General features: G+C 41.8%; 1 protein-coding gene across 10 annotated transcripts in view; it reads right to left on the reverse strand.

Annotated features, from left to right (window-relative positions):
• ppfia2 (PTPRF interacting protein alpha 2) overlaps positions 1–15,465 on the reverse strand; it is a 231,197-nt gene that overhangs the window by 77,185 nt on the left and 138,547 nt on the right. For all 10 annotated transcript variants that reach the window (XM_034163802.1, XM_034163796.1, XM_034163798.1 and 7 more), the window contains one exon: positions 5,301–5,402. In XM_034163802.1, coding sequence (XP_034019693.1) covers positions 5,301–5,402 — 102 coding nt within the window. The remainder of the gene's footprint in view (positions 1–5,300; positions 5,403–15,465) is intronic.

Here is a 15,465-nt window from a genome sequence, read left to right on the forward strand (position 1 = left end):
CATTGTCACCACCATCACGACCACCCCCATCATCATCATCATCATCATCACAACCACCATCATCATCACAACCACCACCATTGTCACCACTATCACGACCACCACCATCATCATCATTACGGCCACCACCATTATCATCACCACCCCATCATCATCATCACAACCACCACCATTGTCACCACCATCACGACCACCACCATTATCATCACCACCCCATCATCATCATCGTCATCATCATCATCACCACCACCCCATCATAATCATCATTAGCATCATCATCACGACCACCACCACCATCATCACCACCACCCCAATCACCATCATCATCATCACCACCACCACCACTATCATCATCATCATCATCACGCCCACCATCACTTCCACCATGATCATCATCATCATCACACCCACCATCACTATCATCATCATTATCATCATCACACCCACCATCACTATCATCATCATCATCATCACCACCACCATCACCACCCCATCACCATCATCATCATCACCACCACCACTATCATCATCATCATCATCATCATTATCATCATCACACCCACCACCACTATCATCATCATCATCACCACCACCATCACCACCCCATCACCATCATCATCATCACCACCACCACTATCATCATCATCATCACCACCACCATCACCATCATCATCACCACCCCCATCACCATCATCATCACCACCCCCATCATCATCATCATCACAACCACCATCATCATCACAACCACCACCATTGTCACCACTATCACGACCACCACCATCATCATCATTACGGCCACCACCACCATTATCATCACCACCCCATCATCATCATCATCATCACAACCACCACCATTGTCACCACCATCACGACCACCACCATCATCATCATCACGGCCACCACCACCATTATCATCACCACCCCATCATCATCATCGTCATCATCATCATCACCACCACCCCATCATAATCATCATTAGCATCATCATCACGACCACCACCACCATCATCACCACCACCCCAATCACCATCATCATCATCACCACCACCACCACTATCATCATCATCACGCCCACCATCACTTCCACCATGATCATCATCATCATCACACCCACCATCACTATCATCATCATCATCATCATTATCATCATCACACCCACCATCACTATCATCATCATCATCATACCCACCATCACTACCATCATCATCATCATCACACCATCACTACCACAATCATCATCATCATCACACCATCACTACCACAATCATCATCATCATACCCACCATCACTACCATCATCATCATCATCACACCCACCATCACTATCACCATCATCATCATCACCACCACCATGATCATCACACCCACCATCACTTCCACCATCATCATCATCACCACCACCATGATCATCACACCCACCATCACTATCACCATCATCATCATCACCACCACCATGATCATCACACCCACCATCACTACCATCATCATCATCATCACACCATCACTACCACAATCATCATCATCATCACACCATCACTACCACAATCATCATCATCATACCCACCATCACTACCATCATCATCATCATCACACCCACCATCACTTCCACCATCATCGTCATCACCACCACCGCCATCATCATCATCACACCCACCATCACTACCACCACCTTCATCATCATCACACCCACCATCATTATCATCATCATCATCATCACACCCACCATCACTACCATCATCATCATCATCATCATCACACCCACCATCACTATCATCATCATCATCATCATCACACCCACCATCACTACCATCATCATCATCACACCCACCATCACTACCATCATCATCACTATCATCATCATCATCATCATCACACCCACCATCATCATCATCACACCCACCATCACTATCATCATCACTATCATCATCAACATCACACCCACCATCACTATCATCATCATCACTATCATCATCAACATCATCATCATCAACATCACCACCATCATCATGATCATCATCACACCCACCATTATCATCATCACGATCATCATCACACCCACCATCACTACCACCACCATCATCATCACCACCACCATCATCATCATCACCACCATCATCGTCATCATCATCACCACCACCATGATCATCACCACCACAATCATCACCACCACCACAATCATCACCACCATTATCATCACACCCACCATCACTACCATCATCATCATCATCATCACAACCACCATCACACCCACCATCACTATCATCATCATCATCATCACACCCACCATCACTATCATCATCATCATCATCATCACACCCACCATCATCATCATCATCATCACACCCACCATCACTATCATCATCATCATCATCACACCCACCATCACTATCATCATCATCATCATCATCACACCCACCATCACTATCATCATCATCACACCCACCATCACTATCATCATCATCATCACACCCACCATCATTATCATCATCATCATCACACCCACCATCACTATCATCATCATCACACCCACCATCACTTCCACCACCATCATCATCATCACACCCACCATCATCATCATCATCACACCCACCATCACTATCATCATCATCATCATCACACCCACCATCACTATCATCATCATCATCACACCCACCATCACTTCCACCATCACTACCACCATCATCATCATCATCACACCCACCATCGTCATCATCATCATCACACCCACCATCATCATCATCACCACCACGATCATCACCACCACCATGATCATCACCACCACGATCATCATCATCATGATCACCACCATCACCACCACCACCATCACCACTACCATTATCATCACCATCATCATCACCACCATCATCACCACCATCATCATCATCACCACCACCACCACAATCACCACCACCATCATCTTCATCATAATCATCATCATGACTGGCTTTTGCCTGATTATTAAACTGACAGTTAATTTTGAGGAGTTTTACTGTAACAACCGTGAAAACCACAAGGACAAAGAGGTGAAGGTAACTGTAGTGCGTCAACAGGGAGTAAACAAGACGTGAGGAGAGTACGGGATGACAGCTGAGTGGGCGGGGGGGGGCAAGGATTATTTCAAGCACAGGTTCAACTGTGAGCGCAGAGAAGAAGATGATCTGCTTTAAGCTCCACGTTTGATTTGTTGACACGGTTTGAGGCTCTCGATACCCAGATAACATGCACCTGCTTTTCAGAGTGAGATGGGGTCGAGGGACTTTTGAGGAATATTATGAAGAAAAACAACAAATTATCACAGTCAAGATGATGAAACGAGAGAATATTTGGTATTTTTGTTTGAAGCACAAGTTAAATGATTTATAACACTTACGTCAATGTGCTTGGTGTGATTTTGCCTTTTTTTTTTTCCAACTGTTTCCACTCAAAATGTTTTCAGCCAAAATACAGCCATGCTGGTGTCGGAGAATCAGTCTTATCAAGAACAACCAAAGAAATTTAATTCATTTATTAATTTTTTTGGTTTCTTCAACATAGGAATGTCTGGCTACGCTCGATGACACCGGGACTGTGATGGTGTGAAGTGGATTTTTCAGCTTTCGTGGACGCACATACGTCTGTTTAAATAACTGCTCATCCGACACCTTAATACCTGTTTTTGGAATAACAACCAGCAGTAAATATTTCCATCCTTCATCTGTTGCTCCTTGTTACCGCGTCTCTGCTTCACTCCTCAGACTGGAATAAATCAGCGTTAAATAAGCCAATCATTTGGCTGAGATGCTTCACCAAAAACAACAAACAAAGTCATGTGTCATCACATTTGTTGTCAGCTCCTCAGTCTGCTGACTGCCTACACATGCCTGAGAAGATTTAATTATAAAACTGTAAAACCAGAGCTGCGACAAAGCCGGGCTTAATTAAAGTTTGCTTGTAATTGCTCATCGGAGGGTTTGAGGTGATGATAAAGTGAAAATGACTTTTGCCTGTCCATATTTTTTTCTCCTCATCTTCATCTTTTCCTGTTTTCTTGCTCGCCGTGGTGCTAAAATCTTGAATTCAACTAGAGAGAAAGAGACAATACAAGAGTGTAAAATCCACACTTAATCAGGGTTGGGATGGAAAACAGAGTCTTATCTGTCAATAGCAGGAGGTGCTCATTTGAAATTTTTTTAATAGCCATAAATGTGGGCAAGTAGAAAAATATTCCTGCAAATTGTAGAAAGCAAACAAGATGCAGTGATTTCCTTAAAAATGCAGCGGTCGGAGCATTTAAAATGATCTCAATATGCAGTTTGAAGTTTGTAAATTACCGATACTGGTACTGATACTGACATGATTTTGATACTGGTTCCTGAGTGATACTGTTTTTGACACCAATAATAAGTTCTTTCTGCTTTTTGCTCATAGACACCACAGCAGATTTAATATGGATCCACATGATGATGTGGCACACAATTTCCATTGGATGCCCTTCCTGGCCTGGTGGTATATTCAGAGCAGATTAATAGTATAAAAAACAAAACAACAACAAAAAACATTTTCTGTCTTTTAACTTATATGTTTTTCCATTTAACATAAACATAACTTAAAACCACATTTACCACAACTCCAACATCTTTGAATATAAATAAACAAGAGCCCAAGACGACACCTGGATGTAGTTTTTTCAAGTATCTAGGATGTGTGTTTTTTTTTTAAATATTGCTTTAGTTGGCAAATCTACAAATTGGGTTTCAAAATTAGGTATTAAATAATTATGAATTTTTAGATTCTGGAAAGTATCAGCACATTTTCATCAGTGACACATAAAGTATTGGGATTTAATAGCCAGCTTAAACGTGGGCAAAGTGAAGGTTATCCTCACAAAGCACATGTAGTAAACATACGAAAAAATTCATAGAAACTCCAAGTAATTGGCTGTCAAGGAGCTGACATCACATGACCATGACTAAATAAAAAAGTACAGATACTGGCACTGATACTAACACCATAATTTTGATACTGGTTCCTGAGTGATACTCTTTTTGTTTCAAAAAAAGAGGCAAATATTCCTCTTGTGCTTATTACTGTTATTCTAATACTATACTGCATTTTTGAACACTAAATAATAGACATACCAAATTCCTCAAGGATTGGGATGTGCACCATCTTCTTTTCTTTCCAAATTAATAAATAATCCAGATTTTCTTTTGAACATTTGAAGGTCTTCACACACCAGAGGGTAACGCCTCTCAGGACCGTTCTAATTTCAGACACGTTGCCAGTTTTGTGTTTTGAGGTGTACGTGGAAGCTCCCCTCACCCTGGTGTTATTCCTCTCGGCTTTCAGCTCAGAGATCTCCTCCTCCTTTTCCAGCAGCTGCTCCCTGCAGGCGTTCAGCTCCTTTGTCAGCACCGCGAACTCCTGAGCAACAACCAATCAGAAAAGCAGGGCGAGGTTAGCATCACGCAAAACTCTGCAGCAGCACCTGGTGGCGTCTACGAGGTAACAGTAGCTGTGGGCATGACGGAAGCAAGGGTGTACGAGGTCTGTTAGAAAAGTATCCGACCTTTTTATTTTTTTCAAAAACCATATGGATTTGAATCACATGTGATTGCATCAGACAAGCTTGAACCTTTGTGCGCATGCGTGAGTTTTTTCACACCTGTCGGTTGCGTCATTCGCCTGTGAGCAGGCTTTGTGTGAGCACTGGTCCACCCCTCTCGTCGGATTTTTATTGCTAATAAATGTCTGAATGATTTGGAGCTTTGCTGCATCAATTTTTTTCCAGAAACTGTGAGAGACCTCCAGGTGGACACCGTTCGGAAAATTAATATGGCTTTCAGGGACGATTTTATGGGGATTACACAGATTAAGGAGTGATCCAGACGGTTTAAAGACCGCCCACAGCGTCTGAGAGCGCGGTGCGCTCCGAGCGCCGATCGACAGGCTCACACCCCGCTGAAACAACCAGATCATTTCCAACGTGAAGGCTTTGTTGATCTGGGATGTCGTCTGACTTTCACAAAAAGGCAGAAGTCGTGGACATCACCACTTTTTCGGCACATTCCACTGTTACAGGAGTTTTTTTCATGGAAAGAAAAGCAGAGGGATGTGCCACGGAGCCGTTTATTACACGGCACAAAACCACCTCCGTGTTGGTCTCACAGGACGGCTTTCAGGTGGATTTCAGACGGCTGTCGGTGGGTTTTCAGTCGTGTGATTATCCGAGAAATTGAGCATGAGCTGGACATGCCCCAACATGTCCTGTGAGGCTTCATCACGGCCAGGGGCGTAGGTTTGCATATGGACCATAGGGACAAGTCACAACCAATATTTTGGGATGGCAAAATAGTCCCTACCAATATTTAGCATTTTTTTTATATATCAAAATCATTCACTATTTTTTTGCGAACTTGATACTATAATTTTAGTCGTCACGTTTTGTGTTTTCGATGTGCCAGAGTGACAGGGTTACCATGTTGCAATTTCATTGGCTCACGTTCTTCTCACATGGATGTAAACAAAGCGCATCTCGTGGCAGGCAGTGCTTCATTTGTAAAGTGGGAGGTCCCGGAGCACAGAGGATGGTTGGCTCCGGTGCAGTGTTGCCAGATGTACGATAATTATCGTATTTGTACGATAGTTTTGCTCTCTGTACGATCAATAATGGGAAAAAATCCAATATGTACGATAATTTCAGTTGGTTGCCCAAACACGCATCTCTCTCTGACACCCAAGAATCATTTTGCAGGCGTTGCACTCAGGCGGCATCAAAGACACACCACACACAGGGCTGCTGCTGGCTTTGGGCGACCGGGACAAAGTCATTTGAAAGCCCGCCCCCTCTCTATACAAGTTCCCATCCTATCTCTGCCGTGACAGGAAGATTCCCCAGCCAACATCTTTTTTTTTTTTCGAAACTTTATTTCAACAAATGCAATAACAAACGAACAAAACACAAGAGCAAAGAGATATACAAGAAAAATAAAAAAAAAAGGTTCAAGTTCCTTATGGAGGTGTCAACATTTTTTCTGTGTTCAACAAAATCTGCACAAGTGGCATCGGATGACGACAGCGACCTCAAGGTTGAATTTGACTCTTTCTAGTCTGGTAATTGACACGTTTGTGTCCCTTCACAGAAAAAAAATCTTTCTAGTCTGGTAGTGCATTTGCTTGTGCATTTGTGTTCTTTCTGTGCCATAGTTTCCCAATTACTATAATTACTGTTTAAAAATGTGACAAAATTCTTTGTAAATTAAAAAAAAAACAAAACGCAAAAATAGCTACGTTGTATGCGTTTTGTTTGTGTACGATAATTTCTCCCAAAATACGATAATTTTGAGGTTTTGGTACGATAGTTTCATATTTCATATCTGGCAACACTGCTCCGGTGCAGAAAAACAAGAAGGGCGGGGCTTGCGAACAATGCTGTGCGCCACACTTAAAATAAACTGCACACCCACACAAACACATCTTCACAAATGACACTAACATCCTGCCTTTTCCTCAGAAATTACTACATTTATGTTTGCTGTCTGTCTATGTACTTTTCTGTCAGTTTTGCGCTCTTTTTCATACTTTTCCCTCGTTTCAAAAATCACCGAACGCACTTTACCATAATATATGCAACATATAGCATACTGTTGGAGAGCACGGGTTCTTGACTTGCTGTCAGTGTTGAAATTTTTCAGAGTGAGGGCTTACATGAGAACTTACGGTAATGAGAATCAGCGGCGCACTAGTGTGAAACGTCCGTGTTTTTCCTCTGTGTTATGACATCACAGGCTTACGTTTACCGTAATACACCATTATATCTTATTGGAAATCCCTTTTTTTTTTTGCCAAATTAGGTTGCCAGATACCTACAACTGCATTATTGATGAAGAGAATAGATTATACATCTTGGTTGCAAAAACTTTTTTTTTTTTTAGCTCCACAAGTATATTTTTTTTGTTGTCTTGTTCTTTCAGGTGTAGGCCTATAGAATAGATTCGTGATTTTGGGTGCAATTTTGTTATTTAAGCTATTTGTTTGTTTGCCTACACACTTAATATTGTAAATAAAGTGTTAAATTATTCAGCATTATGTCGTCATATGTTATGTATTATGCTGTACTTGTGCGTCTAATGGTATTAGTGGGTTAAGGGGTGGTGGTGGGCAGGGGGGCCGGGGGGGTGGGGGTGTTATTGTCCCTACCAAAGCTGAGACCAAACCTACGCCCTTGATCACGGCGTTGCTTTGTGCCATGCAGCTCCACCACGATGCGCGGAATTCCGCTCCTCTTTCCATGACAAAAACTCCTGTAACAGTGGAATGTGCCATTCATTTCTAAACTGGACGCTGTCTTGATCCGGTATGTCGTCTGACTAGCACAGGAATTGTGAAAAGACGTGGACATCAGCACTTTTTCGGCACATTGAGACAGACGTGCGGAGGAGTTCCGCGCGTTGCGGTGGAGCCGCATGACGCAAAGCAACGCCGTGATGAAGCCTCGGAGCACGGTGCGCTCTCAGCAGTTGTGGGCGGTCTTTAAACCATCTGGATCACTCTTTAATCTGTGTAATCCTCATAAAATCGTCCCTGAAAGCCATATTAATTTTCCGAACGGTGTCCACCTGGAGGTCTCTCACAGTTTCTGGAAAAAAAATTGATGCAGCAAAGCTCCAAATCGTTCAGACATTTATTCACAATAAAAAATGACGAGAGGGGTGGACCAGTGCTCACACAAAGCCTGCTCACAGGCGAATGACGCAACCAACAGGCGTGAAAAAACTCACGCATGCGCACGGAGGTTCAAGCTTGTCTGATGCAATCACACTTGATTCAAATCCATATGGTTTTTGAAAAAAATAAAAAGGTCGGATACTTTTCTAACAGACCTCGTAAACCTATCTAACCTTGACCTTGACCGTATTCTGGAATCCACCCAAATGGGCAACACATTTTGCATAAATTGGGTTGAAATACCAAATTGCTTGATTTTGACCTTTGCCCAATTGAATTCTTGAAGGTCAAGTTTCAAAGAGAACTCAGCAACAGACAGACAAGCAGACATGACCTTGACCCCAACAATGACTGACCTTTGCTAAATATGATCTCACCTGGGCAATTACAATTACACAACCCCGCCTCCATTTGTGCACCAATCCTGGTGGATTTCGACATCTGTACCCAATCACATCGACCTTTGCAGAAACAAACCCTCTTAAGGTGATCCTGGGGTCACGTTTAACGGAAATCGATATGTGCGTCTGCTGTTGCGCGTTATGAACTTTGATGTTGGTACTTTGTTTTGCGATGGGTTCGAGGTTTCACGCCCTGGTGGAGTTTGTCGTTTGGGCGTTGTTGTGATGTCACGTTTGTGTAGCAAACTGTTGGCCTGAAACTGCACAGAAGTTTTCACAATTTTGAATTGCGTTACTCAAGAAGCGCCATGGCACACTCTCTGTCACGCCAGCGGCTTTGCCTACCATCTCTCATTGTTCATTTTTCTGCATTTAGATAAGAAATATTTAAATGTGCCTGAGCTCAAGATACACACATTTAGAAAAATTGTCTTCCAGCTATTTACTACTTCTTGGCGTCCCAGAGGAAACGTTCTCCCGGCAAACCTGCTTACGGATTACGGCGGGTCTGTGATAACAGCGTTCAGAAGAAGACAGGCAGCCCGTCACTCACACACGCCTCAAACTGCTTCGAAATTAAACGTGTAGGAAGAACAGCTGTGTCCTTGTAGTGGAGAAACATCAAGCATCATGGGAAGATGTGGACACCAACGAGTGGAAGGGTTACGGATATTTTACATTCATATTTAGAACCTGAAACAGTGTGTGAGGCTGTAATGATGTGCAGTTTAGCATAATCGTTTTCAGGGATATCCCTGGTTCCCAACCTATGGTCCAAGCTCCTGTTGGGAGGGCACCAAAAATCTAAGTGGGGAGCATGAGGGTTTGTCTGCTCTCACTCAAATCAAAATATGTTTCATTAGATGACCCAAAGTGAAAATGGGGGGGGAAAAAAACAACAATTTATTTTAATATGTTAATCTGTTTGTGTGTGCATGCATGGGTGTGTGCATGGGTCGGGGTGGAGGGCGGGTGCTCAGCGTCTCCTAGAATGGTCTCCAAGGAAAAACCATTTGGGAACCACTGAGGTAAATAACAACAATAAACCTTCAATGTAACAAGGTCCACAACGATCAGTAATGCATGATTTATTACACTATGTAACACAATTTTTGTTCCTGGCTTCTAAGTGTTATATTTCAACTGCTTATGTCTAAAGTCTATGGAAAAATGACTACATTCAGCACAAACTTTGATTGTATTTTTTTAACGTGCTAGAAAGTTCTAAAAGTTTCTTGAAATTTCTAGATAATTCTGGAAACTTCTAGAAAATTCTGGACAGTTCTAGCAGTTAAAGAATATTCTAGAAGACTACTCAGTAGTAGTGAAGGCGAATCGAGAATATTCTTGAAAACAGACAAATTTCAAAATATCATTGTCCTGATCACAGAAGCAAAGTTTCTGTGGAATAACAGCTATTTTCTATTTATTTAAGGTATAACAGGTTAGAAAAACACACTGTGTACCCAGGAACAAAATAAAAATAAAAATTTGTTACATAGTGTTATTGAACTTATCAATATAGACATTGCGCTGCAAAAACTGCCCCTCTCAAAATAAGATAAATGATCCAAAATCTAGCCAGATTATCTTGTATTAAGCAAAAAAATCTGCCAATGGGGTAAGAAAAATTTACTTGGTTAGAATTCTCAAAAGTAGCAAAATCTCTAGGCACCAAATAATCAAAATGTGTCTTAAAACTAGACAAAATTCTTATTTTAAGATTAGCTTCTGTCTTAAAATAAGGAAAACAATCTTGTTCCTTTGCTTGGATGATTTGAAATCCGTTGCCTTTCCTTGTTACTGGTTAAATACAGTTTTATATTAGCCGGGAAAAAAATTAAGAAAAAGACAGATACATTTTTTCTTATGTAAAAAGTGCTCGACAAGATTATTTTTCTATTTAGACAAAAAAATTAAATTTTCTTTAAACAAGTCTTTTTTTTTAAACTTTCTTATATATCAGTTTTTGCCTTACTGGGACATTATGCAGTTTCAAGATTATGTGTTGTGAAAGTGTAGGAACACGGACCCACAACAGGGGGCGCAATGAACGGACAATGGAGGAAGGTGAATAACAAGGTTTACTATTGTGAAACGAGCACAATGAATACAACAATCACAATTTTGGGTCGAATCCGCTGGTGTCGTGTGGGCAGGCTCGAAGGTAGGAGACGTCCGTCTCAGTCGAACCGGAACCACCCAGATCTCCTCTGCCACCGAACCCTGGAAATACTGGAACCGCCAAGTCCCGAATTCCCAGGTGGCCACTGCCTCCGCTCGTCGGATCCGGTACTGCTGGCGGGAGAGAGCAACAACACACAGGTGTGGATGCGACAGCACCCAGTAACGGAGAGGGGAGAAGCCGCCTCCACCTCTTGTCAATGTATAGCAGGAAGGTGAGTACTATCCAAGCAATGTAGCTACCAGTAGTCAACAGTCCTGAAAAGGTTTAACAAGTTTTAGCTGGTTGTTCAGAATATGAATGCAGAGAATGTTACCTCAGTCTTAGGCGATATCTCGGCACTGAGGTGGAGACGCCGTCCTCCTGATATACCTCTGTGCTGAGTGGAACAGCTGTGTCCAGTGATGGGTGACAGCTGTCACCCCGGCTGCTCCCATAAGGCGGCAGCGCCCTCTGGTGCCTGGAGCCCGCACTCCAGGCAGGGCGCCCTCTGGTGGTGGTGGGCCAGCAGTACCTCCTCTTCAGCGGCCCACACAACATTATGTTTCTATTTAGACAAAAATTAAGTCAAATTTTCTTTAAACAAGTCTTTTTTTTTTTTAACTTTCATATATATCAGTTTTGCAGTACTGGGACATTATGCAGTTTCAAGATTATGTTTCTATTTAGACAAAAATTAAGTCAAATTTTCTTTAAACAAGTCTTTTTTTTTTTAAACTTTCATATATATCAGTTTTTGCAGTACTGGGACATTATGCAGTTTCAAGATTATGTTTCTATTTAGACAAAAATTAAGTCAAATTTTCTTTAAACAAGTCTTTTTTTTTCTTTCTTATATATCAGTTTTTTCAGTGTGTTATGACATCTAATTAATTAAAAAATCAATTCTTCTAAATATAAAAATTTCTAAAATTCTGCCCTTTAAACTCACAGTCAAAACAAATCTTTACAGTGTAAATTAAATAAAATAAAAATGATCAAATCCACAATAATGAAGCGCTAACTGCTATATCATCACTTTTACAGCCAGTATTCTTTAGAAAGTCAAGGGATGGATACATGAACATCTCCAAGTCACTTAAAATTTAACAATAGTATGTTACTGTGGTAAATCTAAATGTAGGAGGTCATTGCGACCGAACAAGAAGACTGGTGAGGGAAGCCACCAAGACACCCATTACAACTCTGAAGGAGATAAACACGTCTGTCATTAGAGAAACGATGCATTATGCAGTTTTTCCTCAGTTTCATCATCAGTCACAGCGTCACAGTGGAGTGGAACAGAGAAGAACTTTCTTAAAAATAAGACTCCAGATTGCCAGAATGCACTTAGGTGACTTGAGCCTAGATTTGATAGTTTTTCTTGTGACAGTCCTTTTCTGCTTCACTCTACCATGAAGCTGTGACCGGTAACAGACAAAAAGTCATCACTCATTATAAACAGATTAACAGCAGCCTGAGTACACGTCGTAATTCAGAGTCTGTTGCCCATCCGCCTATCGAAGATCATAACTCTTCGAGGTGAACCCAAGGGGACCTGACAGCACTATGTCATGTAGCTACGACAGTGAAACAAATCCTATTAGACCTTAAGAAGAACAAATCCTCTGCAAAGTATCACAATCTGAAAGATGTGAGTGAAGTTTCTCCTTTAGTTTAAAGATGACTTGCTGAGAACTTCATGGTTGAGGATGACCAGAACTACAGTCGTGCGAGAACCAATACCCCTAAAGCTGGGAAGAGTGATGTCTGTGCTACCTTACATGACCTGCTGCTAGCATGACAAAACCCCAGATACGTGATGGATGACAGACAGATGAACTAACAGACTCCAACTTATGATGCTTTCTATTGGTATTACATCTGTTAGCTAAGACGAATCAAACTGGAATCAGATGCATTTTCAGTGTTACCTCACTACAAAGGTTCAATGTGTCTCAAACCCTGAGACTCTGATGGCTTCCACCTGCAGCAGCACCTGCCATTTGCATGTTCACATAATTAATTACCGTAATCTTTGTACATCTGACAATTTCTTCTGTCCACACTGCCTCAAATAACATCCAATACATTGTCCAATGCATGTTTATTTGTTCATCTTTCTTATGTTAAGTAACAGCACAGGCTGTAGTGTGCACATGTGCAACAATATGTTCCTGCCCACTGTGCAATGCAGTGTTAAATGTTGTGTTCCACATACAGAAAAACAGGTGCAACATATGTGTATTTTCCACTTCAAGAGGCCTTTTATTGACAGATGCGACTTATACTCTGGGAAAAAAAAAAATGGTAACTGAAAAACATGACATCATGCAAGCAATGCAAGAGTCATTCTCCAGTGTTTCTTGTTCAGTCCAACCATTCATTTTTCACAACTTGCCTCAGCCCAGACTGAAGTGGCAGCAGCCAAGTAAGGTTGCCAAGGTGACCTTATGGGCATAGTTACAGTTCCTTCTCAAAAATTCCAAGGTGTTTCCAGATATGCCCTTGATCTACCCAAAAGGAGGTTAGAGGAAGTTTGGGCATCTGACTGGACTCCCCCAGTCCAATCAGATGCCCAAACATCCTCTAAGGACTCCTTTCTACACAAAGGACCAATGGTTCTATTGGACATCACAATTCCTCCTGTTAGGTTCTTTTATGTGGTGTGTGATCTCAAAAAGAATTGGACAGGAAACGGACTTCAAAGTTTAGATGTTGTATTGAAAAGCTGCCTACATTGAAACATTTTTGAGTCTAGGCCGGCCCCATGTGGGCGGTCCTTAGCCTGTCGTGAATCAGTGGCTATGTGATTGGCTGCAAAGTGAAGTGAAGTAGGCAGGTATAAGCGGGTGTTATTTTCAGGTTGCGTTCAAAGCGGTATGTAAAAATTTCATAGTGCATGTCTGGGTGTCACACAACAAACCAGAGTGTTCCATCATGCCGCCCAAACAGATGCAAATACTTTGGTTTTTATCAATTACACAACTATAAAAAGATCAGATGGTTGTGCCAAATACATGGACATTTTGGATATGTGTTGGCCATTTGGAAAAGCAGTTAGGTTAAGATCCGATAGTTACAAGGACATTTTGGATGTGCGTCGGCCATTTGGAAAAGCAGTTAGGTTAAGATCCGATAGTTACAAGGACATTTTGGATGTGCGTCAGCCCTTTGGAAAAGCATTTAGGTTAAGATCTGATAGTTACAAGGACATTTTGGATGTGCGTCGGCCATTTGGAAAAGCAGTTAGGTTAAGATCCAATAGTTACAAGGACATTTTGGATGTGCGTCGGCCATTTGGAAAAGCATTTAGGTTAAGAGCTGATAGTTACAAGGACATTTTGGATGTGCGTCGGCCATTTGGAAAAGCAGTTAGGTTAAGATCTGATAGTTACAAGGACATTTTGGATGTGCGTCGGCCATTTGGAAAAGCAGTTAGGTTAAGATCCGATAGTTACAAGGACATTTTGGATGTGCGTCGGCCATTTGGAAAAGCATTTAGGTTAAGATCCGATAGCTACAAGGACATTTTGGATGTGCGTCGGCCATTTGGAAAAGCATTTAGGTTAAGATCTGATAGCTACAAGGACATTTTGGATGTGCGTCGGCCATTTGGAAAAGCAGTTAGGTTAAGATCAGATAGTTACAAGGACATTTTGGATGTGCGTCGGCCATTTGGAAAAGCAGTTAGGTTAAGATCCGATAGTTACAAGGACATTTTGGATGTGCGTCGGCCATTTGGAAAAGCATTTAGGTTAAGATCCGATAGTTACAAGGACATTTTGGATGTGCGTCGGCCATTTGGAAAAGCAGTTAGGTTAAGATCAGATAGTTACAAGGACATTTTGGATGTGCGTCGGCCATTTGGAAAAGCAGTTATGTTAAGATCCGATAGTTACAAGGACATTTTGGATGTGCGTCGGCCATTTGGAAAAGCAGTTAGGCTAAGATCCGATAGTTACAAGGACATTTTGGATGTGCGTCGGCCATTTGGAAAAGCATTTAGGCTAAGATCCGATAGTTACAAGGACATTTTGGATGTGCGTCGGCCATTTGGAAAAGCAGTTAGGCTAAGATCCGATAGTTACAAGGACATTTTGGATGTGCGTCGGCCATTTGCAAAAGCAGTTAGGTTAAGATCCGATAGTTACAAGGACATTTTGGATGTGCGTCAGCCATTTGGAAAAGCAGT

Source organism: Thalassophryne amazonica, chromosome 22 (assembly GCF_902500255.1).
Source record: "Thalassophryne amazonica chromosome 22, fThaAma1.1, whole genome shotgun sequence".
NCBI classification, from domain to species: domain Eukaryota; kingdom Metazoa; phylum Chordata; class Actinopteri; order Batrachoidiformes; family Batrachoididae; genus Thalassophryne; species Thalassophryne amazonica.